The sequence below is a fragment of the Gobius niger genome (genome assembly GCF_951799975.1).
Source record: "Gobius niger genome assembly, chromosome: 15".
NCBI lineage: Eukaryota > Metazoa > Chordata > Actinopteri > Gobiiformes > Gobiidae > Gobius > Gobius niger.
The window spans coordinates 23,653,770-23,677,131 of NC_136866.1; the positions used below are offsets into that span (position 1 = coordinate 23,653,770).

A 23,362-nucleotide genomic window follows, 5' to 3' on the forward strand; every position below is an offset into this window, starting at 1 on the left:
GCCTTATTTAAAGTAAATGTACTTTTTTTTTTAATCTAATTTTGAATGTAATGTGAGAGTAGAGTATAAAAACTCACCATGTGGACTGATTTCTTACAATTAGTGTCAAAATGTACTTAATACTAGATTATGTTTTACAGTATGTACATGATAATACTTTAATATTAAATTTGTCCCTAAACCTGCTTCAATTCGAAGTCCTTATACGCTTTAGACATGCCTTTTAGTTTTAGTTTGAGATTCTTTAGGTCCTGTTTATTCCTGATTTAATCTTGATCCAGACCTGGTTGTCCTTAGAAGGTTAATAAGACCAGCTCAAAGCATCTGCATTTTGGGAATTAAAGAGCAGCTCTACCAGACTGCCACCTCAGTAGGTATCCAGGATGTTCTGATCTCCCTTTGTGACTGTCATGCCGAATCCAAAACACATGTGATTTCCTCCCGAAGTGCCGCAAACACATCTGGGCGCCCGGCTGTGCGGCTGCGGTAGGCGTTGTGTCGCGGCTCGAAGCGAAGAATTAATTTGTCTCTTCGGAGGCCTTTTCCCTTCTCCCTCGATGGCTCCTGAAAATGAGGACAGGCGGTGAAGAAGGTCGCTCGGAGCTGTATTTTAAGAAAGGGCAGCGAGTGCGTGTGCTTTGTTGACAGATGATGGCTCTCACAGATCAGGGAAGTGCTGCTGCTGCTGCTGCTGCTGCTGCTGGTGGTCTCTGAGCTGAAAAGTGGAGCATATGTAAATGACCGGGCAGTTCCAACGCTCGCTGTCCTGTATAGATAGTTGTTGTGTTTATTTTTTCCCCTTACTGAGGTAAACAGACTTGATTTAGCCCATGAAGTGGACATGTCATGCGTAATTGTGGCTTAAAAAACACTGTACGTTTTAATATCTGAAATAATGTCTATGTAAAGGAGGAAGTGAGGGGTAGGGCTGGTCAGGGTTTCACATTGCCCCCGGAGCGCCCTCTACAGGCAGTACTTGGATTTTCAGATTATAAAACCGTGAAAACAAGCATTCAATTTGTTGAACGGCATGCTAGCAAATCGGTGATAAGATAATCCTTTATTGATCTCACAACGGAGAAATTCACTTGGTGCAATCTGCATTCAATTAGATCACTCAGGATGTGCAAAATAGTTAAATAGTAGAAAAAAGAGGTATCATATGTACAATAAGTAAACGCAAAAATCCTAGGGAGAGGAATTATAACAATAAGGAAATAAGAATAAATAAAAATGGGATAAAAATTAGAACAGATTATAAAAAGTAGAATATTGAGGTGCAAAGATTACAGTCCTAGGGCAGGTTGTATACAGTGGTACAGAGATTATTGCACGTAGTTTTGCAAAGGGGGTTATTGCACATGTTACTTCACAGTGTTGTTGTACCGTCTGACAGCAGTGGGGATGAAGTACCTGCTTCTTGCACTGAGGGTGTCTCAGTCTGTCGCTGAAAGAGCTGCTCAGCTCCTCTACAGTCCCGTGCAGTGGGGGGAGGTGTCCATGATGGTGGTGAGCTTGGCTAACACCCTCCTGTCCCTCACCTCCTCCACAGAGTCCAGACCTGGCCCTCCTGACCAGCTTGTTCAGTCTGTTCTTGTCCCGCTCTGTGCTGCCCAGGGCCCAGCACATGGCAACGACTTTGGCCCTTCTTGTACAGGGCGTTGGTCCAGTTTATTGCTGAGGTGAACACCAGGTACTTGAAGCTGTCCACCTCCTCGATGTCCTCCCCCTTGATGTTCAGTGGGGTGTGTGGTAGTGGCTTCCTCCTTACTGGTGTTGGCGTCATGATGAACACACTGGGCGCAGAACGAATCCAGTGATGGAAATTTGTGGAGGCCAGCTGTGTGTCCCATCTAGATCCAGAAAATACAGATCAAAGCACTTAGGCAGGAGAAGAAAACAACTTAACTGAACTGGAATGGAGGGAGAAAAAAAAGTTGTTTCTGACGAGGAGACAACATTATAATACAGTTATACGTGGCCTTTTTGTGATAAAAGTTCAAACCAGTCCATTTTGCATGATGTATAAAATACACTCCAGATTTCTTGGGTTGCCAGTGCGCAAACTCACGACAATAGGACAGGCAATGTGGCACGTGCGCTGCGAACCAACTATAGGACCATATTCTTTGCCTGCAGACTCTTCAAACGTGTAGGTGGTTGCTATAGCCGCCTGCTGCCCCAGATACATCCCTCATATTTGTGTTATCACATTGGCAGCACGTATTGGCACCGCTCCTAATTCACGTCCCGTCTCAGCGAGAGGCTGGCACCGGGCGCCTCGTCTGGGGCCAAAAGTATCACCGAGAAACGGCAAAAGAAGGATGATTAACGTGCTTAGAATACTCAGCTACGTTTCCGCCGTTTATTTATGTATCGGGGCTATTTTTGAACTTGTGTTAAGATATTTCTCACTTTCTTACAATGAATTATTTCTTCGCTTTGTAGTTCAGGCCTCATTATCTGGCAGTGGATTCAGAATTTCACACTTTGTGAGAAAAAAAGGGAAGAAAGACATCCCTGTTGCGTGAGGTGTTGCTTCTCTGTCTTTTTAAGTCCAGGCCGCTTCAGTGGACTCGCTCTAGGGCTGCACCAAGCCCCGGGTTTCCAATATGGCCGCCTGTTGATTTCAATGGCCTGTGCTCATTGGCGCAACGAGCCAGAAAAAAATCTTACTTCCGCGTTAGTTCCGTGTTCATTGGGCCCAGCGAAAATTTTAACGGCTATTATATGCTTGTATAATTTATACTATTAATTGTTATGGCCATATTAGTGGTCTTTTATCATTTCAAATAAAAAACACAAAGAAACCTGGATGTTTATTGCCCATGCCCATGATTCTCAGCGCGACGAGAGCGAGCGCCGCAGCTCGGCAGCAGAGCGCAGCTCCACCGTATGCTGAGCAGGTCAAAATCGGTCAGCCTAGTTTTTGATGTAATATAATATCTGCTCTTCACTTTTGGAACTGTTTTCCAACGTTTAATTAAAGGTTAATTATACTTCTACAATTGACCACATGTCAAGTAAATTGTATATTCTCAGCACGACTAGAGCGAGCGGAGAATCAGCCTTGAGTTGAACAGCAGACCCAGCTCGCAAAGTGGCCTACAGCCCCAACGCGTATTTAAAGATCTGTACCGTTTTCCATGTTTAAAAGACACAGTCAACTTTTATTTTTCACCATTATGACAAAGTCAATGTCAGTTTATACCTTTGTAAGTTTTAAACAACCGCAATTTTGTACAACGCAGCATTTGATCCATTTAACTTGTGACATGAACATAAACATGAAATGAACGAGACTTTTATTGATGGAACATGAGAACAAGAATCATTGCAATTTGTATATTCATAATTATCAACAATGGCAAAGTGATTAAGACCATCCTCTAATTATTAGGCTGGCAAGATCTATTATAATACATTACATTGCATTTCACAACATTTGCAGTTTAGCAATATATCACAAGTAAATCAGCAGTAGAAAAGAGTAGAACATTGTACAGTTGTGAGTAGTGTTATTTTAAATAATTTTACTGTAGCAGAATTGCAAAATTAGTTTAAAAAAAAACAGTCTAGTAAAATAAATCACCATCAACATTTATGTCAATTGTCTATGGCATTGTCACAGAAACTAATAGATGTAATTGAAATGCAATGAAGCTTTTTTTGTACAACATGCAATAAATTAATGATCTTGCAAAAAAGAAAACTGCCACAGTATATTTGCAGAATAGGCCTAGAACACTATACACAAAAAAACAATCACTGGGTTTTGCCCAAATTGTACATTTTATTGATTTACACCCGATGGCAGCAGTTAAAAAAATAAACGGTAATCCTCTGCACTCTGAAAAACACGTGGTATTAGCTTCATTTCCAGAAGTGCCCGTAATATCTACCATGACAAAGTGAAAAAGAATAATACCCAAAGCTGTTATCTACTGAGCTAAAAACTCAGCCCAGACCACCTTAAGTTCTTTTCTCCGCTGTCAGAGCACAGAGTAGATTCAACGACAATCCCAGACTGGAATAGGTCTCCTTCTGGACAATACAAACATCTCAGGTATAACACATGCATTCTCACATAAAGCTTTAACAGTCTGAGCACGACTCTTCCAACAAGAAACCAAGGAGTAACTGCAGGTTGTAAAGAGGCAGAGAGTTTAAAAGCAAAATCTGTTAATCTTCGAAGAACGCCGGGTGTCTCCAGCTACTGCAGTTCTTTCTGACAGCAACAAGACTTTGTTCCTAGGGCTGCATGTTGGTGAAAATGGAAACTTCAATACTGCACCATTAAGCTAAAAGAGAAACAGAAAAATGACCAGAGAATAGGTTAGACATGACACAGATAATCAAAGTTGGTCTACTTTGATAACTGCGTATGTGCAGTTGAGCAGCCTTTACTGTCTGAAGCACGATACACCTTTATTTTGTTAACTTGAATACGTTCCCTTACATTTGGCAGACTGTAGTGATTTAAGAAGTTAGAGCTTGCATGAGGAAGCACAATTACAAAAGTCTACCTTGTGTTTTGCATCTTTCCTGTTGTCCCATCACAGTTGGTTTGTCTTTGTCTGGTCTTGTGTTGCCAAGATGGGGCTTTAAACTGAGACAGGCCATTTTCTGTTTAACATAAGCAGAATATGCTGTGGATGATAAAATAGTTTATTTTGGTGAAGTCTGGTCAACAGTAGTAGATTTGAATGTGACCTAGATGCAATGTCATTTTGATTTACTTTCTACCAATATTATTTAATTACAAAGCACAACGACAAACATATTGGCTATCATAACATTGACACACGATACTAGTACAGTTTCTTTGCTTTGTTGTGAACAGACCACTCGACACGCCTGTGTAGTGTAGCCTCTGTTCTTTCCAACACTGCCATGATCACCTCAGTGCAGCCAGCAGAACAGGAGACGGTGTAAGAGTCTGGTCTGCCCCTTGAGGAGGAGATGGTGACCGGACACAGCCATCAGCAGCATCTGGTCAATATAGGAAGAATTACTGAGCAGCAACTTTATTACAGTTTTATTTGTGGCTATGAAACACATAACTAACTGAAGTAGTAATAGCTAATCACCAGTTAGTAAAGAAGTTCATACAAAGCCGCACCTTCCATATCCGTAGTGGACACAGATCCTGCAGCAGACTCCTCTCTGCAGCAGAACAGCCTCAGTGAAGAAAGAAAAAACATATTGTCATCCTTATTATACTAGAGTTCACATTTCTGGATCACAAGACCAGAATGAGAATTATACAGATCTCTACTGTGCAATTATATGTCTATTACGTGTAATATAATCACCAGTCTTGTTACATTAGTGAACAAGTATGATAGCATGAATACGTTTGTTTTGTAATTTTTACATTACTGTTGTCTCTGTTCTCTGACCTTCATTTTTGTCTTGCTTTGCTAAAACAATGCATAGAAAGACATGCAGTGACCAAGGGTTAACACCACTTTTTATTTTCGTCTTGAACAGCTCAACATGTTGCTTTTTGTTCATTTTAATGCACTTAGCATTGGTTTGAGAGACAAAGTCAATTATTAGTTATTAGACAAACTTGATTAAAAATGTCACGTCATTATATATTGTTCAATAAACCAAAAACTAACCATTTCCAACTCCTGGAACTAATATTAGCCAGTCAGATATTGTTCAGATCGAAATGTGACGGCAAAATAGCAGGGAAGCGTCCGACGTCATAGACACTATGAAAACTAACCTTATTTTGCTCTCGAGACGTTTGTCCAAATAACAAACTTCTCACTATGTATTAGGCCTTGTCACTATTGTAATTCTATGCACATACAGTATATTTTAATGAGCAAATGGGATCGGGGTACTGTCATCTTTTAGAATAGCATTGTTCTGTTTGTTTAAAAATGGTAGTCTTAGTAGTTTCTGTTTGCTATTTTCATAAAGCTACATTCTATAAATAACTGTGGTGTATGCTAACATTTACAATCACAGAATACATTCTGTGTGATACAAACTTACTTGCAAAGTTAGTTTTGCGTCCTCTTTTCTCTCGGTTCCCCATGCTGGTCTTCATGCTGCTGCTGTTGTTGTTTTTCCTCCGAGCCCACATGTGCTCGTACACGGACGTCGAGGGCGCGCTCTGCACGTGCCCGGCTGCGCTGCCGGCACCACGTGCACGTTCTGACCAATCAACGCGGCGGAAAGCTAGAGCGTGGCTAGAGCGGAGCTCGGCTAAGTCCTTACAAATGTATTTTTTAGACGATACGTAAATTTCGAAGGGGAAAAAAGTACATGATGTTAATGTACATGATAATCGACACTAAATCCGACCTTTGTGAAAGTTGTAGGCGTCCTGTCAGCCGAATACGGACAGTTTTTTTTCGCATGGCCGCTCTATGGCAAAAATCCTTTCTGGGCCCAATGTGAATTTGCTGCTGCAGTACCATCGAGTGGCCGTCCGCCGACCGGCGCGCGGGCAAGGGGGGAGTGTCTTATCCAGTTATTATGATAGATCCATGGGCTGCACAAAGTGTTCGATAGCAGCATCATGCTAACTTCCTGTAGGCTAGCGACTGTTTCCTGTCCTTGTTTATTCCTATGGGGAGTTAGCCAAGTCTCACTGAAATACATATTTAAAAGGTATGTACCTGAACACGTACAACATATTACAAAGTGTAAAGAGACTAGATGTACGTTGGTCATTTTATACTCACTACTGCCACCTCAGGCCTTGTTTGTAACTGCAGTCTCTATATTAAACTTGTGCATGACGGCAATTCGGACCCGAAGTCACAACTTTCTGAGTGACAGCGCAGGATTTTAGAGGCAGTTGTGGTGAACAGGTCTGAGCTCATTCTACATATTAGGACATGGCTGGAACATGTGGGGGGAGGAAAATACTCAATTGAAACATTTATAAACTCCGTATAGTCCCTTTTATATACCGTAAGTGCGATACTTCACCGGAGGAGAGTTCACTGTTTAACTAAGTGCTTTAGCCTTGAATTTAAAAGCTAACCTTTATTTGATGATTAAACAAATAATACAATAGCACCTCTATCAGAACACTTCTTCATGAAACACACTTATTTAGGTTTTTGTGGATAGAAAGTATAGTCATTACCAATATGAAGTTAGCCAAAAATCCAAAAATTGAATTGCCTGATTTTGGAAGCTGTTGTGCCTGGATGGGAGACTGTGAGGAATATCATGTTGAAACTATTCCTTTTTCTACTTTTCTACTTCTCCCTAAGGTCTGTGGTATGAGGGCAGATGTTTCTGAGCAGCTACAATACAGTCCCTTGCATTGTAAATTACAATGTGTCTATATTTTACATAGTACTGAATTGTAGCGAAGTTGTGAAACATATTTTTGTTTTTATGTGACATCAAAATTGCCTTGTGGAGTGCGGGAGAATTTGTTCCATGTGAATTATTAACCATTAACATTTCTATTGTGCAGCCCTTAGTCATTGTAACGATTTGCCTCGACTATAAAGTGTTTCTTGCAAACAGCAGGCACCTTTTCATTTTTGCTTTAATTTGAACAGCTTTTCAGACAGTGATGCTAAATCATATGCGCATATTTCATTTATGTACATTACTTCAAGTCATAAAATATTAAATTCCACTGATATAGTGTGGAAATGTACTTTGGAATTCTCCGTTTCAGATCATATCAGACCTTGACGTTAAGATGAACACTCGCAACTCATTTTGTAATTCACAAGACATGCCTTTTTACATACACAGTGTCCCAGCGGCTGTGGACAAGGATCCACCCACACGGGCGCGTTACAGCGGGCTGTCCCACCCCTAAGTAGGTCATGCGCAGAGCCGGAGCTGGAGGGGGCGGGGCTTGAGCCGTGGCAGGGGACTATCGCCGCGGAGAGCAGAGAGCCATCTGGTTCTGATGTGCCCGATGCTCGCTCGCTGAGTCCGAGGGAGAGGAAAGACAGGTTTCAAACAAGGTCACCTTCAGACAATACTTGACAATACATTTACATGACACAATATATTAAAGGGACTATACGGAGTTTAAAAATGTTACAGTTCTGTATTTTCCTCCCCCTTCATGTTCCAGCAAAGTCCTGATGTGTAGAATGAGCTCAGACCTGTTCACCACAACTGCCTCTAAAATCCTGCACTATCACTCAAAAAGGTGTTAATTTGGGTCCGAAGTGCCGTCATGCACGAGCTTAATATAGAAGCTGCAGTTACACGTATGACCTGAGGTGGCAGTAGTTTGTATAAAAAGGACCAACTTGCATCTAGTCCCAGATGAAAGCCCATTGATATGTTCAGAGATGGAGAATAGCTAAGAATTCTGTTGTACAGTTCACACCTCTTAACTGAGCACATTTTCTGCAGTTCAGCTTTACTGGACTGGAGCTTACAGCCTAAAGGCCAGAGTAACGCCTCATTTGAAAGACCCACAAGACTCATCTAAGATTTTTTTTTCTATCACTTTTTCGTCATATTTTGTGTTGCTTTTTTCTAACTGTTTCGTTGGTTTTACATTCAAATGTCTCCTTTGTCCATAGCCAGGCTTTTGCTAAGAATTTAAGAATCATATAGAGCAGGGGTGTCCAAACTATGGCCCGTGGGCCAACTGCGGCCCGTGGCCCACTTATAATTGGCCCACTGTAAATTCTAAAAATCGAATCTTTTTTTTATTTTTATTGAATATATCTAAATTAGATGACTAGAAGATCACTAGAAAGAAGCATATTCAATTAAAAAGCATAGTTAACATTTTATTGAATTTTCTAGCTTTAATACAATATAGGTGAAGTTATATATATATTCTGTATGTGGCCCTCAGTGGAAAAAGTTTAGATTCCCGTGATATAGAGATAGAGGTTTTTTTTCTGGAATTTGCTGATTTTTGTCTTTCATTCGAGCTCCCCGGAAGAATCTGCTAAACATGAATATCCTAAATAAATCAGCCCTATGCCCCTAATGAAGCGCCCCCTGCTGTCACTGGCAACACTGACACATTTTACGGTTTAGAAACATCATAGACAAGACACTTAAAAAAAATATAGGCATTAGCCAATATAAATCCCCAATTTAGAAAAATCCTTATCGTGGAAATCTCGTAGATATTTAGGTCAACAAGCCATCAAACCAGGCAGGAATATTTTCAGTTTAATCTCATGAAACCTGCTCTTAAACAAAGCCTAACATTTGAACTACGACTGGACATCAGCCACTCACTCCCACCATTTTGTACTTTCCCATGAAGGTGATTGAACCTCGTGTCATCGTCGAGAGACTATAACTTTCCACTCAAATCTTCCTCCCATTTCCCATTTGGAGCCACCCTTCAGCGAGACTTACAGCGATACCCTCTGCCCCCGATCAGACGGAGCTTAAATCACCCCCATAATCGAGTTGGTCTAATTCTATAGCGGGACACTGAAGTGAGTTGCAGACGAGCACTCAGACTGATCCCTGCTCTCTGCGATGAAATGGATGTGCCCTGCCGTGATGTCAAGTGGACGAGAGCCCGGGGAATTGGAGGCTATGAGAACAGAAAAAGCACTCTTTGCTCTAACGTAGCTGCAGACGGACGCGTAGGCTGTTTGCGTGTTCTCCCTGGATCTGGGTTAGTGTTATGTCCTTCAGTATTATGTGAAAGCAAAGACAATTTTAACAAAAAAAATGCAAATACAAAGGGAATAGCCTGTAATTAAAAACTCGTCATAGAGGAATGTGAGTGTGAGAGAGATATTGCTATAAATCTGGCAACCATTCTCTCTTTTTTCATTGATCTATCACCTCACATAACAAAGAAACGTAAACATAAACAAATGAGGATATAACGGCAAGACCATAGATATAGTACAAGAGATCAATAATTATCTATTCAGCCCCATTCATAGTACTGATCCCGAGTGGTCTGTGAAATAAACATGGCTGCTTTATCTCCTCTGACGAAGCCTGTTCCTTAATAGTGCAAAAAGGCAGGAAGCCCCGCCCTCGCGGTGTGGGCGGAGCCTCGACAGAGCTCCAGAGCCTGTCAATCATACACCACTTTTTATTTGAAATATACAAAAAACAGTGGGGTTAAAATTATGACACTTACCCCAGCGTTGTCATATGGGTCATAGCGATTTTTAGGGAAAAAAAGGGGGGTCGTACTACAGCAACGTCAGCTCCCCGCCATGAGGACCAAAGAGAAGGGTGAGACACTGCAGGTGAATAGGGAAACGTTTCAAATTTAGAGATATCAGTTTGAATCTTTAGTTGTAGATTACTGGCATAAATATGAGAAAAAAGTGGACTGCAAGTTTTCATATAAAAATGCTTGAAAATGGGCAAAATGTCCCATGTTTTTGGCACCGAAATCTGAAGGCAGGTTTAAATGTATGGTTTTATTTTTTTGTGTACATTAGATATTTGATATTGATATTGATATTAGTTACAAAGACTTTTTTCAGAGAGGACTTGGGATATCTTGTTTAGAAAATTCAAAACTCAAAAAATCAGGCTAGGAATTAGATTTTAATAAACTTTAAAAAGTCTTCAAATATTGTTCTGTCCAAGGCTGGAAAGTATAGTGATACTTACGTGGAGATATTGTGAGAAAATTGCCCTTGAAATGACAATTTCCCAAATAAATGTGTGAAGAATCATTGAATCAGTGCAATAATTAAAGATGTTATTGTGAAGAATAGATTAATGTTTATACGTTTAAGAGACTAAAATGGCCCCAAACCAGAAAAAAATACTAATCATTTTGCCTGCAGTGTCTCCCCTAATGAAATGTTTACAAATGATCCTTAACATTTGGATCTTGCTGATATATTAAATAACATAGCTGATGCATTGAGAGTCACAGAACACCATTCTTCTTAGGAGTTTTCCTTTTAATTACACTTCCCCCCTGGGAACCGTCTGAGTAGTTAAAAGGGAAAAATCAGCATTACAGCAATTATTGGCTCACAATGGATTTAGTACGTTCTTGTCATGTGTAATCATCTGGGGCGACCATGCCTCGGAGAAAAACAGCCCCCCTTTCAATTTGTCACCACAAGGAGGGGCCACGCTCCGTCTGTATCTCATTTGTTACCGATGTCATCAATATAATCAATAATTAATATGAACCGGCCCAGCGACAAGTCACAACAAGCACGAGGAAGTGTAATCTGATGATTTAGTTTACCTGAAGAGAGTGTTTTTATGACCAAATTGAATTATTTCTTTAAAAACACACAGACAGACACACACAATCTTGAACTGCTATCTTAGTGAGGACACTCATAGACATAATGTGTTACCCAGACCCTAACCCTAACCTTAATCCTAACCCTAACCTTAATCTTACCCACTTCTTACCCTAACCCCAAAACTTGACCCTCAAACAGTTCTTCAAATAAGTGAGGACCATCCAAAATGTCCTCCTCACTTTACAAAAATGTCCTCACTCTGTAGGTTAAAAACTCACACTGGTCCTCACAATGTCCTAAGAACAAGAACACACACACACAAAACACATGGTTGCACATTTTGGCCTTGCTGTTTTCCACATAAAATAAGTGAATCTGAAATCTTTATTTTGGTTTACAAATCCACCCAAATCCAAGGCCATCAAAGCTGTTTCTGTGTGAGAGAGAAGCACCATCAGAGGAGCAGAGTAGTTCTGCAAACCAAACTACAGGACATTGGAAAACACATCCAATGTACATTAGCATTTTGAGCAGGTTTTTGAAAATACTTTTGGACCAGTTTGGCACAAAGATGATTTTTCCATGTGATGGGATTTTGATTGATGAATCATTTCAGAGAGCCGTTCAAAAGACTGGTCCATTTTTAGACTGATTTTTTTTGGAGAAGGCAACAAGAAAACATTATTTTTAGGCAAGCATCTTGATAAAAAATAACAAATGCTGACATCGGGATTCATTCCATCCTTTGAAAGACCTGTCATGCACATTCAACTTTGTGCCACGATTAATAACTGGTGCCAATTTGTAAATGTAGCGTCACTACATTGAAAACTGTAGAAGCTATTGAAGAGCAATATCCATAAATTGGTATATTTTGACATGGATTTCAAAATAAAGGCTCAGACCTGAAAAATAGAGCTTGTAGTAAGTTGCTAGTATGATAATTGGTAACTAGTGCAAATTTGGTGCCACTACAGTAAAAACAAATGTAGAAGGTATTGATGATTATTCATAAATCGTCATACTTGAAATGTATGTAAGATAATTGTTGATATACATTTCAAAGTAAAGGTCCAGACGTTAAAAGTAAAGGGTGTAGTAAGTTGCTAATATGTAAATTTTAGTTAGTTTCACTACATTGAAAATTGTAGAAGCTATTGAAGAGTAATATACATACATTGTTATATTTTGGCATGGATTTCAAAATAAAGGCTCAGACCTGAAAAATGAAGGTTGTAGTAAGTTGCTGGTATAATAAAGAGGCACACGTCCGCCTAGCTAAATAATTTTTCGTGCAAAAGCAGTTTCTGTTCTGCTCCAGTGCTGTTTTCTGCATATATATAAACAGGCAGGGTTAGGATTATAGACTGTACAATAGCGATGGACTGAAGGCCTGTGGAAGTGTGGGCTAACGAAGCCTGTTCATGCTAGCAATTTTGACGGGATTTTGGAGCCAGCTTCATACCAATAGATCCGAACAAAAGGAAAGATGTTGAACAATGTTGCGCATGTTAAGACAAATGTGTGTTAGTCAGAATGACAAGCACGACAAGAGAGTCCATAAGAGAAAAAAACGTCTCCCACTTCCTTACAGATTCGACCCAATCATTCACAAGAGCCGATTCGATCACAAACATCACATCGCTAGTTTTTCTTTTACTGCAGATATTTTTCACCCCTTTTATGCACTTATTGGCGCCGTGTAACCCCGCCCCTCTCTCCTCTCCGCAGCTGCAGAGCGACTTGGACCAGGAGTACCAGGACAAGTTCCGCCGGCTGCCCGTGGAGATCCAGGAGTTCGTGCAGGACAGCGGCAGGACCAAGCTTAGCGACGACTCCTCCTCCTCCAAGATCCACGTCTCTTCGTCGGCCTCGGAAAAACTCAACCACAAAACGTCCCAGTCCGAGGAGGACACCGAGGACGGCTCCACGGAAAAGGTTTACGACACGCCCCTTTAAGGAATGCTGACGGACGGACGGACGGACTGTGTGGAATATATTTATGCTGTTTTTTTGGGGGGACTGCTGGACTTCATGAATGGGACAGGTGCTATTTCTAACCGAGGCAAGGACTGAGTGGGGATTGGGTGAGTAGAGGTCACACCGGATCTTGTATCTTGTATATACTAGTACTTTTTGTGTACATGTATGTCACATTTACGCGGAGGTGGGTAGCGATTTCCAACATTCACTCAAGTTCTGTCACCTGAGTAGGATTCAATTTGAGTTCATGCTTCTATTTTCCATGCCACTCCTGAAGAATATACAACTTTTGAGTCCTAATCTTCATTTTGAGTTCATATTTTTTCAAGTAGCTGTCACTCCTAATGACTACAGTACTTTTTATGAAACGTTTACTTACTTTTTACTTACTTTTTATCTCTTTTACCCAAATATATAATCAATGCGAGTTATTTTGGCAGTAGTTTGGGTCGAGTACAAGCTGATTTGCAACTATATTTATACTTGGAGCATATTAATCTCTGCTTTTGCTAATATTATTCAGTATTTGCCACATAATTATGCTTTAGTGCAGATGACAATGCAGTAGCGTTTGTGGCCTCTAGAGAAACTAACCTTAATAGTTTTGCTGTGTTGCCAAAATTATCTTAAAGGGATATTTCAGGATTTTTGACATAAGGCCTCATTTCCTTGTTATCCAGAGTGTTGCTGATTTCTGGAGATATTTTTTTTTGTTATTCATGCAGTTCTTTTGTTTGTAGAGGTACGTGGCGCTAGGCTAATGCAAGGCTAGCGCATTTCTACGGTATCAGCTAGCCTGCATTAAAAACAGTCTGACCCACACCTGAGGCAAATCACTTATAACACCAGACTAACCATATAAATGTCTGTGTCGATAGAGTAATTTTAACTATTTTGCATTTAAAATACCTTATATCTGAGCAGCATCAGCTTCGTGGTTGTATAAGCTACGCAGCGGCGGAGTGATCTGCGAGAAAATAGTCCCTCAAACTCTTCAAATATAAGAACTGCATGAATTACAAAATAGATATCTCCAGAAATCAGTAAACTAAAATGAGGCCCTATGTCAACAATCCTGAAATATTCCTTTAATGACAACTTGCATTATCACATAGTACTTTTATTTCCTACTTCAGTAATCTTTTCGGAGGTATCGATACTCATTAGTCCAGTGAAACATGTGGTTACTCTTCCCAGTGTTTCTTGACATACTTTAATATTCATTTTCAAAGTAGCGTTCCTCTTACTTGAGTTTGTGCCTGCCGCTCTACCCACCTCCGCCTTCATGTTGTTGGATGTGTTCAGAAGCACTAACTACTTTACAGGAATATTATTTTACTTGAAGTATTGTTGCACAGAAAGGGCAGTTTGTTTGTTTTTTTTAAGTCGTTTTTGTTTTCTTGGCGTTAGCGCTGCTCCGTGGTCAGTCGTGGTGGTGCCAAGGTTTGAAATCCTTCCGCTGCGTTTTCAGCCGATAACGCTTCTGCTCGAGTGGAGAGAAACATGTTTTCGTCCGTCCAGGTTCAGCTTCGTGTAAATGAAAAGTTAATCGGTCAGGAAAGAGTTGAGATCATAACGGAGCAGGTTTTTTAAAACAAGAAAAATCTGAGAACCTACTTTGAATACTCTCTGGATCTTGTCATTTTAGCCACCAAAAAATTAAATACAGCCAAGATATATTATGGACATTTTAACCCTTATTACTGATCAAATGTGTACATTTTGAGAAGGTGATAATAATGCTATCACTAGGGATGTGGAGCCGATACTCGAAAACGTACGATATCGGGTATTGATTCCAATTGTCCGATATCTGTTTTGGCTCTCACCATTATTAAAACAGAACTTTCACCAAGTAAATCTAAGTGAATACAAATAGCTTTTTCTTCATCACTGCAACTGGCAACTTATCAAAGCTGGGACAGAAACTATAGACAGACGAAATACAATTTTTCACTCTCTTTAGCCATTTTCTGGCGAAATATAAACTTATGTATCACATACAAATAAAGTCAAGTCTAAATCGGGTCCATTTGGATGTTTATTCACAGAAGATTGTTCAGCAGAAGCGGAAAAATGGCAGTCGTAGCTAGCGCTAATTAGAGTTAGCATTAGCACGGTCCTAACATGAAGCATTCTCCGTTATTTATGTATTTATGGGCTGTTGCACCACTTTGCTCCTCTCCATGTCTTTGTATCTTTATTCAGTAGAAACCTATATTCATAATTCAGCGTTTGTTAAAGTAGTTTTTGAATAATTAGAGAAAGTTTAGATTTTTCTCAAAATTGTTTTCCCCTTAACTGTTTTCAAACATAACCATACATGGGCGATTCCAGAGATGCCGTCTGTATCTATGTATCTATGTATCTATGATTGGATCACCTTATAAGTTGTAATGATCAGATCACTTTATGTGAGTTGTTTATATTAATGCAACCTAAAAGCCTGCCTTGAAGTCAAAGTTTAGTATAGTAAGGTTTTTCCATAAGACACAGTGAGCCACTTTTAAGTCTCTTGGTCTCATGGATCGGTTGACATCGGATATCGGCAGATACTCAAACCCGATATCAGAAGCAAAAAAGCTGGATCGGTGCATCTCTAGCTGTTATAAAGTGAGTGAGTGTCATATCGTTCTTCAAATGAAGCAGGCCCAAAACAGAGGAGTCCTGGATCACTGAGAAGATTAATACTTTAAAAACAAAAACATCATTCTCAGGGGTCTGACACCTGGCTTATGTACTGTACAGGTATCATTGGAGTCCCTCATATTCAATTGCTCACAAGCTTTTCTCATACAAAACATCCTGGGCAACATTTATGCCAAATTTGGTGGTTGTATAAATTCCCATTAAAGATTATTCTTTCCAAAGATGCCTAAAGATGTTTAAGTATCGTTTTCAGATGTAGTTTTTCTTTCTTTACACTAAGCTGGACCTGGTCAGACCGTGGCGTATTTGCACTGAAGGCTCACTTTTACATACGTAACTTTAGTTCAGCCCAGAGGCGTCGGCGGCTTCGTAGTTTTCCAACTAAACCCATGCGTTGCTGCTACTTTGTTTTTTAATATCTATTGTTGTTTTTGAACTAGTTTGTACCATCCGTTTGGCATGAAAATGTTACGATGCACTGTTGCGTCTTTAATTTTTCTAGTTTTCTACTAGTTTGTGTTGTTTTTCGGGGCATTCAGACCCCGTGAGGGAGTGAACGGGAGGCTGTAGGTAAGCGCCCGCATGTATTTGAACAGCTGTACAGTAAATGTCACTATACTTGCATAGCAGAGATGTTTACTACTTGTAAATCTATTTTCTTGGACAGTACAGTGACTTCGTAGGCTGCGTTGCTAAAACTTGGGAGTCTAACCTTGTATGATAGAGGACAGGCGCGGTTCTCCTCCAAAAGTCAAAAGTCCTGCTGTAATTTTATAGAAGTCTTCCTTTTTCACTTTAAATTCGCAGGCACCTGGACCATAGGGAGTAATATGTGCCACAACCTGACCTGGTTCATTATAAACACTCGTTGCAGTTGAAACTGAGGAGACAATCCAGTTATTAGGGCATGAAAAATGGATAAATATAAACAAAAACATGCATTGTTTTTTTGTTTTTTTTACTTTACTGAAATAATGTACTTATGCTTCAGGAAATTGGCAGCAATAGTGTAAAGGGAATTGGGAATTGGAAGGTCACGAGCTAAAACTAGACAATTTCTAAAATTTTGACTGCATTTCTGACATTTTACAAATATATTTAACACATAACTTACTTTGATTTTTATTTAAAGCCGCCCTCAGCTATTCCATTTTGCTGGACTGGAATAGTTGCATTCCCACATTGCATCACGAGGTGCACCACTTTCAAACAGCAAACTAACTTTGTACCGCAGTCGTGTTTAATAATCCAATATCTACAGGGAGCCGCACAGGGAAGTGTATGAGGCGTTCGAGGGTTGTGGGAATTAAAAGCGCTGCACTGTAAGCTTAGCTCTAAATGGAACATTAATGTTCTAAATGCCAAAAAAAACACAGACTTACATGAAAGTTACAGTTCAGCAAATGAATATAAGTAGATTATTGATACTTCCCTTCTGTCTTTGAATGCATCACAAGGGCAGTGTGTGGAGGGAGTGAGGGGCGTGGGTGAGGGGGGAAGCCATGTGAGGGGAGGAGGGCCAAGCAGGGCTCACTACTGACAATTTGAAAGTCTGTTTTTGCACAAAATTATTTGTAAATCTTATTTGTAAATCTGTTTTTCTTATTTTTTATGATTTCACAAGAGTTGTAGTCAATAATGAAAATTAATAGCACTTCTATAAGCGCGACACTGGCCCCTCTGACCACCAACCAAGTCATTAAATTAAGTTTGCCTTGTCATTGAAAGCATCAAACTGGCATTAAATCTTGGAAATCTTGGAAAATAATAACATTGTTCAACATTTTTACTGCATAAGTCCTTCGACCAAACAAAATGATGTTCTAAAACACCTTTAAGTGCAGCTTTGGTTGAAAAATGCGTCTCTGAATATCAAAGTCCCAAAAATATGCATAGATTTATTTATTTTTTCTTCACTTGTGGCATTATACATATAGTTTGAAGGCATTAAAATGGCATTAACAAGCCTAAAGTCTGACCTGTTTAAACCCTGCCAACCACTGCCCACATTCACAGGCAAATTTTTTAAAAATCCAATAAAATATTTCACGCCTCGACCTTTTGTAATGTGCCGCTGCGGTTTAGCCGTAACTGGATTGCTTCCTCTGCATCACACAACACTGAGCCCTCATTTGGGAAGTGAACGTTCCTCCTCGAGTCTGTACAGTGCCATTTTTAGGTGTGTCATTTCACAGTAAACCTGAGAAAAAGCCTCACGTGTACAGATAACCTTTTTCAACGCTGAATATCGATCGATGTGAGAGTCCCGTGCCTTTGGATATAGGTTTTCTGCCTCGTTTCGGTGTTGAATGTGTGAAATGCATATTATTGTTTTTAAAGTGGCCATTATACTGTATTCTATGACGCTGTGTGAATAGACTGTGTGCACTTTTTAGTACCACTACTGAGGTAATGCTTGTGACGAGCAGCAGTATTTGAACCTTGTCTCTTATGCGGATTTTGAGGCATCTTTCTACTTTCGTGTCTTCACCCAACTATTACTATCTTTAAAGGTCCTGTATTATGCTTTATTCAGGCTTTGCACACTTTCAGACATCTTAACTAAAAAACACATTGCAGAACATTCCAGGTTACATGTTTCAGTCATGAAAGCAACTAAACAATAAGAAATAAAGCATTTGGAAGAAGATCCTGGCTGTGTCCAAATGTCCACACTATTCCCTGTATAGTGCACTGTATAGTCGCCATGTTATTTTGCAGTGGTGTCAATAGTGCAATGCATTCTGACGAGCAGTGAGCAGAGATGGTCTCTACGGTTCAATATAGACCGGTCTTTGAACTAAACACGACAGGAATGAATGAAAACAGCTGTTTTAATCGTGTGTTGTGTCATTTTTCATTAATTCACCACTTACATAGAAACCGCTCCAGTGAAAAGTTGACAGCAAGAGTAAAATAAGCAGTTGCTGTCTGTTTACCTTTAGCTAGAGCTGTTAAATGATCGATAGCTTCCTCTTTCAGGCAAAAGGCTATAACTAAAACTGTTTTCCAGGGCCGGGCATAGCCAATTTGGTGCCCGAGGCAAGATTTTGTGCCCCCTTTTTTTTTTTTTTTTGCTATAGCAGTTCTTTTAGACACATTTTGGACATGGAGAAGCCTTTGCCTAGTTTTATTTGATTATGATCATTATTATTGCACATCTATTCTTTTTGTTGTTTATTTATAATCGGTACATGTGCAGTCATGAACCACAGTGCGCCTCACAGAGCCTCCACTTCTGATGTAAGGGCCATCTCGGGTCGCCTGACTCGCCTATGCCCAGGGCCCTGCTGTTTTCTCCTCATTCATGTAAAATCAAAGTAAAATAAATAAATAAGTAAATCAAATAAATGAGGAATTAGGGGCTATAGCGTGGACATTTGGACACAGCCAAGCGACAAATCCAGCAGGCAGTAGAGGTATTTGGTCTGTAGGTATTTTTCACCGCTAAAAACACCCGTACCAAAGTGTTGCTTGTATTTTATTCTATTTACCGGGTGACATGTGATTAATCCGTCTGTCTGTGGTGAGCTAAAACAATGGTAGTTAGCCTTGAACCTGCTAAACCGTGGGGGGGAAGACCAACAATTGGAGCATGTCACAGTTTGCTGAAGGTGTGTACACTTTAAAACCACTTTACATTTACGCAAGTTGAAGTAAACTCCATGCACAGCGACAACATGTCTGAAAGCTCGTAAAAGTCGATTCTGCAAAATAAAGGACCTTTGATACTCCCCCCTCCTCAGCAACTTAAGTGTGTGCACCCTGGAAATGTACATGTACTGTATGTAAGACTTAAAGGATAAAATAGTGTAAAGGGAAACCTGCCTGTAACTAAAATAAATGTGACTATTGTTGTACAAACCCTGCAGTCTAAAGTCTTTTAAGTTGTCATTGTGTCGCATGTTTGTTTGTGCTTGTGTCCATTAATATGTGTGTCAATCATTTCTGTGTCTTTTGACAAATTTTGAGTATTCACTGGAGTAGATATAGTGGCAAAAGAGTGGCACGAGGCAACTTTCAAATGTACTTTTATGTATTAGTATCAGGGCTACAAGAGTAATGGTATTTGAATCATCATTGGAATTGACTCCGTGCATAACTTCAGATCACAACAACGCCGCCCAAGGAGTGACTTCCTGTTTCGATCCAGCACGCCAAAATAAAAGCACACAGCTCGTCTCATTGATTAGTTCAGCAGGTACTCGCAACATTACAAGAATATAATTAAATACACACATTGTGAATGAATGAAATACTGAACTAATGAATGAGATGCTTTTATTTTGGTGTGCTGGATCAAAACAGGAAGTCGCTTCTCGGGCGGCACAGAGTCAATTGTAATGGTTGCAATTAGCTTAGTACAAAATAATCATGTGAAATACTTGGATTTATTTAACCTGTTTTCATCATCTGTGTGTCTTTCCCGTGGATACCGATGCGTTGTTTACGTTTTTCCACATCTGTCCTCATTTTGCTCTCTGTGTTATGTAACTCATAACCGCCACCACAACAACAGCGTGACCTCAGCATAACCTCAGCCTCCAACGCGACGCCTCGGCCCGTCACTTTACTTACCGTATCGCCCTCTGTTTTCCCGCGCGGTGGTGGCTGTGGCTGTGCGCGTGTTTGGCCCGCTAAAAGGCAGGTGGAGGCTGTGGGGAGAATGCCCTATTTCCGTCCCGTCTCCCTGGCAACCGCATCCCTTTTAAACGAAGTGTGATTGTTCTTGCCGAGCACCTCAGTTACTAAATCATTTTGTGAATGGACGGGGGGGGGGGGGGGGGGGAGAGGCGATTTTCAAGGTGCGAGGCTTTTCTGGCAGCTGTCGTCCTGCCCACAGTCGTCCTTAAACGCAGAGCAGGCGGCTGAATGGGTGTTTGTGTTGCCGTGTTGTGCAATGTGAAGCATTAAGACGCGTCCTCGACCTTAATGCGGCAGCTCTTCTCCATCTGCAAAAGCCTCTACCTTGAATATGTCGGCCTTTGTTGCCTCCATATCTTTGTGCATTTAGTTTCTAAGATGTTAATTAAACTTTTGAGCTGCAAACAATGACAATAAAGGAAGTATTTTGAAGATTGCTGCATTAGAAGCAGAGAAGATATCAAATCTTATTGACCTTTTTGCTCATGTGTTGAGGTTAAAGGGATGTTTCAGGATTTTTGACATTTCATTTCCTAGTTATCCAGAGTGTTGCTGATTTCTGGAGATATTTTTTTTTTAATTCAAGCAGTTCTTATGTTTAATGAGTTTCGTGGCGCTAGGCTAATGCAAGGCTAGAGCATTTCTACGGTATCAGCTAGCCAGCATTAAAAACAGTCTGACACGCTCCACAGTGCATCTGAGGCAGTGTTAATTTTGACAACATATTTTATTTTAGTTTTAGTCTTAGTCTTTTGACTAAAATGTAATTTAATTTTAGTCGAGATTTAGTAAAAAAAAAGTTTAAATTTTAGTCTAGTTTTAGTCGACTAAAATTGCATGTCAATTTAGTCGACTAAATTTAAGACTAATTTAGTCGACTTATATTTATAATATTCATTATAATCATATTTAATCAAGGTCCTCGACTTCATGGAGCTGCTCCACATGAACAAAGCTCAGAGCTGATCCTTCGGCAGAGAATTTACATGATCTGAGGCTCTTTCAGACGGTCAATAGAAGTTTGGATGATTTTAGTCTCTCCCTTTCATTTTTATTTAGTCTTATTTTAGTCGACTAAAATATCTGGACATTTTAGTCAGAGTGATTTGCTAGAAAATAGTTCCTCAAAATGCGATCATTCATGTGATGCAAGGTCAGTTATATTCCAAAAATTATTCTATTGACACAGACATTTACATGGTTAGTCTGGTGTTATAAGTGATTTGCCTCAGGTGCACTGTGGAGCGGGTCAGTTTTTAATGCAGGCTAGCTGATACCATAGAAATGTGCTAGCAACTCTTCAAATATAAGAACTGTATGAATTACAAAAAAAAATATCTCCAGAAATCAGCAACACTCTGGATAACTAGTAAATGAGGCCCTATGTCAAAAATCCTGAAACATCCCTTTAAGGACCCAAATCAACTATTCTATCAATTATAATTGTTCATGAAAGGGTCAAATGTTCCACTTTTAATGACATCAAACTCTGGAACCTATTTGTTGAGTTCAGACTTGTGACTTCTTGCTGTTATGGATGCCATTTTGAGGAAGAAAAACGTAGAATCTGTTGTTTAAAGATAGGCAGATCCTAAAAAATAATGGAACTCTTTTCTTAACAGATCATCGCAGTATCGCAGTATTTCTGTGCCTCAACACCATTTTGCTCCTAAACAGCCTCTCAGCAGCCCGACGGCAGATGAGACGAGCCTGGTTGCGCTGAGAATACCATTTACTTAGGTCCATTTAGTGGCCCACGGTACGCACCCGCAACAAGGAAGTCGGCCAATTAACCCCGGGTTCACCGCGGAAAGAGAACAGACTCTTAATAAGATTGGGCCGGGTTACATAAACTGTTTCGGCTCTGCGAACTCCCAGGAATATTATCGCTCTGCATCTGCTCATCTGCATCGGGCCGGGACAAGGAGGAGTCCAGTAACTACGGGTCTTTAATGAGGCACCAACAAGATGAGAAGGAAGAAGTGCGCACTGGAAGGTAACTGATAATAATAATAGTCTTATCACTGTTTTGTGCATTGTGAAAGTGTTGCTGCAGCTGTCCTTGGTCGTAGTGATGTGGCGTCCATTCTGTGCCATGTCCTCTCCTTCCACCTCCAGTCAAACACTCGAGTGCGAGCTGAGTGAAGTGTTTTGCCCAAGGACGAACAGTTTGCATTGCTGGAAACAGACATTTATTGGTTCTTTTGGTAAAGTTCTGGCTTACCTCTGGTTTGGGACAGGCTGGATTGTCAGCGCCTGTAGCTGAGCCCAAAGAGCGTCCAGTTTGTCCTTTCGTTGACACCAGTGGGATGAGACACAAGGGGCTGGTAAAGTGGATGGTTGGTTTGTCTAATCTGGAGTCCTTTTTAATTTAGAAAAGATGACAAACCAAGGCAAAACAAACAAATATGAGTTGTAGGGCTGCTCGATTATTGAAAAAATAAAAATCACGATTCAATCAAAGATTATTTGTTGTCTTTAAAAAAAACAACAACTTTATTTTATTTATTATTCAAAAAACTATGCTGAATATTATCTGTTTTCTGAACAGTCATAAAAGTACAAATGACTTCAAGTATGCCTCAATTAAGGAGAGGTCTCTGTTTCACACCTGCCCCCTGCTGGCCAGCCCTCACACCTGCGCAAGTAAACTGAGCAGCGCGGCCTGATGACATCATCACAGAGATTTTTATGTCAGGCAAAAGCATGAACCATGGCCCGTGAAATGCGAAGGGAAAATAATCCCAGCGGCCTGAAATAATGCAAAAAAAGAAAAAAATGCTTTTTTTTCCGATTATGCAAATTTTGTAATCGTTTCGTGTAATAATCTAAATAGTTTTTAAATTTCGATTAATTGCACAGCCCTAATGAGTTGTACTTTTATTCAATTGGCCCAACATGATGAAGATCTGTTGTTC

At 40.1% G+C, this 23,362-nt stretch overlaps 1 protein-coding gene and 1 long non-coding RNA gene across 3 annotated transcripts in view; one reads left to right on the plus strand and one right to left on the minus strand.

Moving 5' to 3' along the window:
• The window catches only part of plcb1l (phospholipase C beta 1-like), a 267,795-nt gene extending 254,391 nt beyond the window's left edge, over window positions 1–13,404 (plus strand). The window contains exon 33 of one of the 2 annotated variants that reach the window (XM_079572652.1): window positions 12,900–13,404. In XM_079572652.1, coding sequence (XP_079428778.1) covers window positions 12,900–13,127 — 228 coding nt within the window. In that variant the 3' untranslated portion in view covers window positions 13,128–13,404. The remainder of the gene's footprint in view (window positions 1–12,899) is intronic. The other variant, XM_079572653.1, reaches the window with a different exon arrangement.
• LOC306975367 overlaps window positions 8,060–23,362 on the minus strand; it is a 251,708-nt gene continuing 236,405 nt past the window's right edge. The window contains exon 2 of the long non-coding RNA XR_013793699.1: window positions 8,060–8,140. This is a non-coding gene — a long non-coding RNA (uncharacterized lncRNA). The remainder of the gene's footprint in view (window positions 8,141–23,362) is intronic.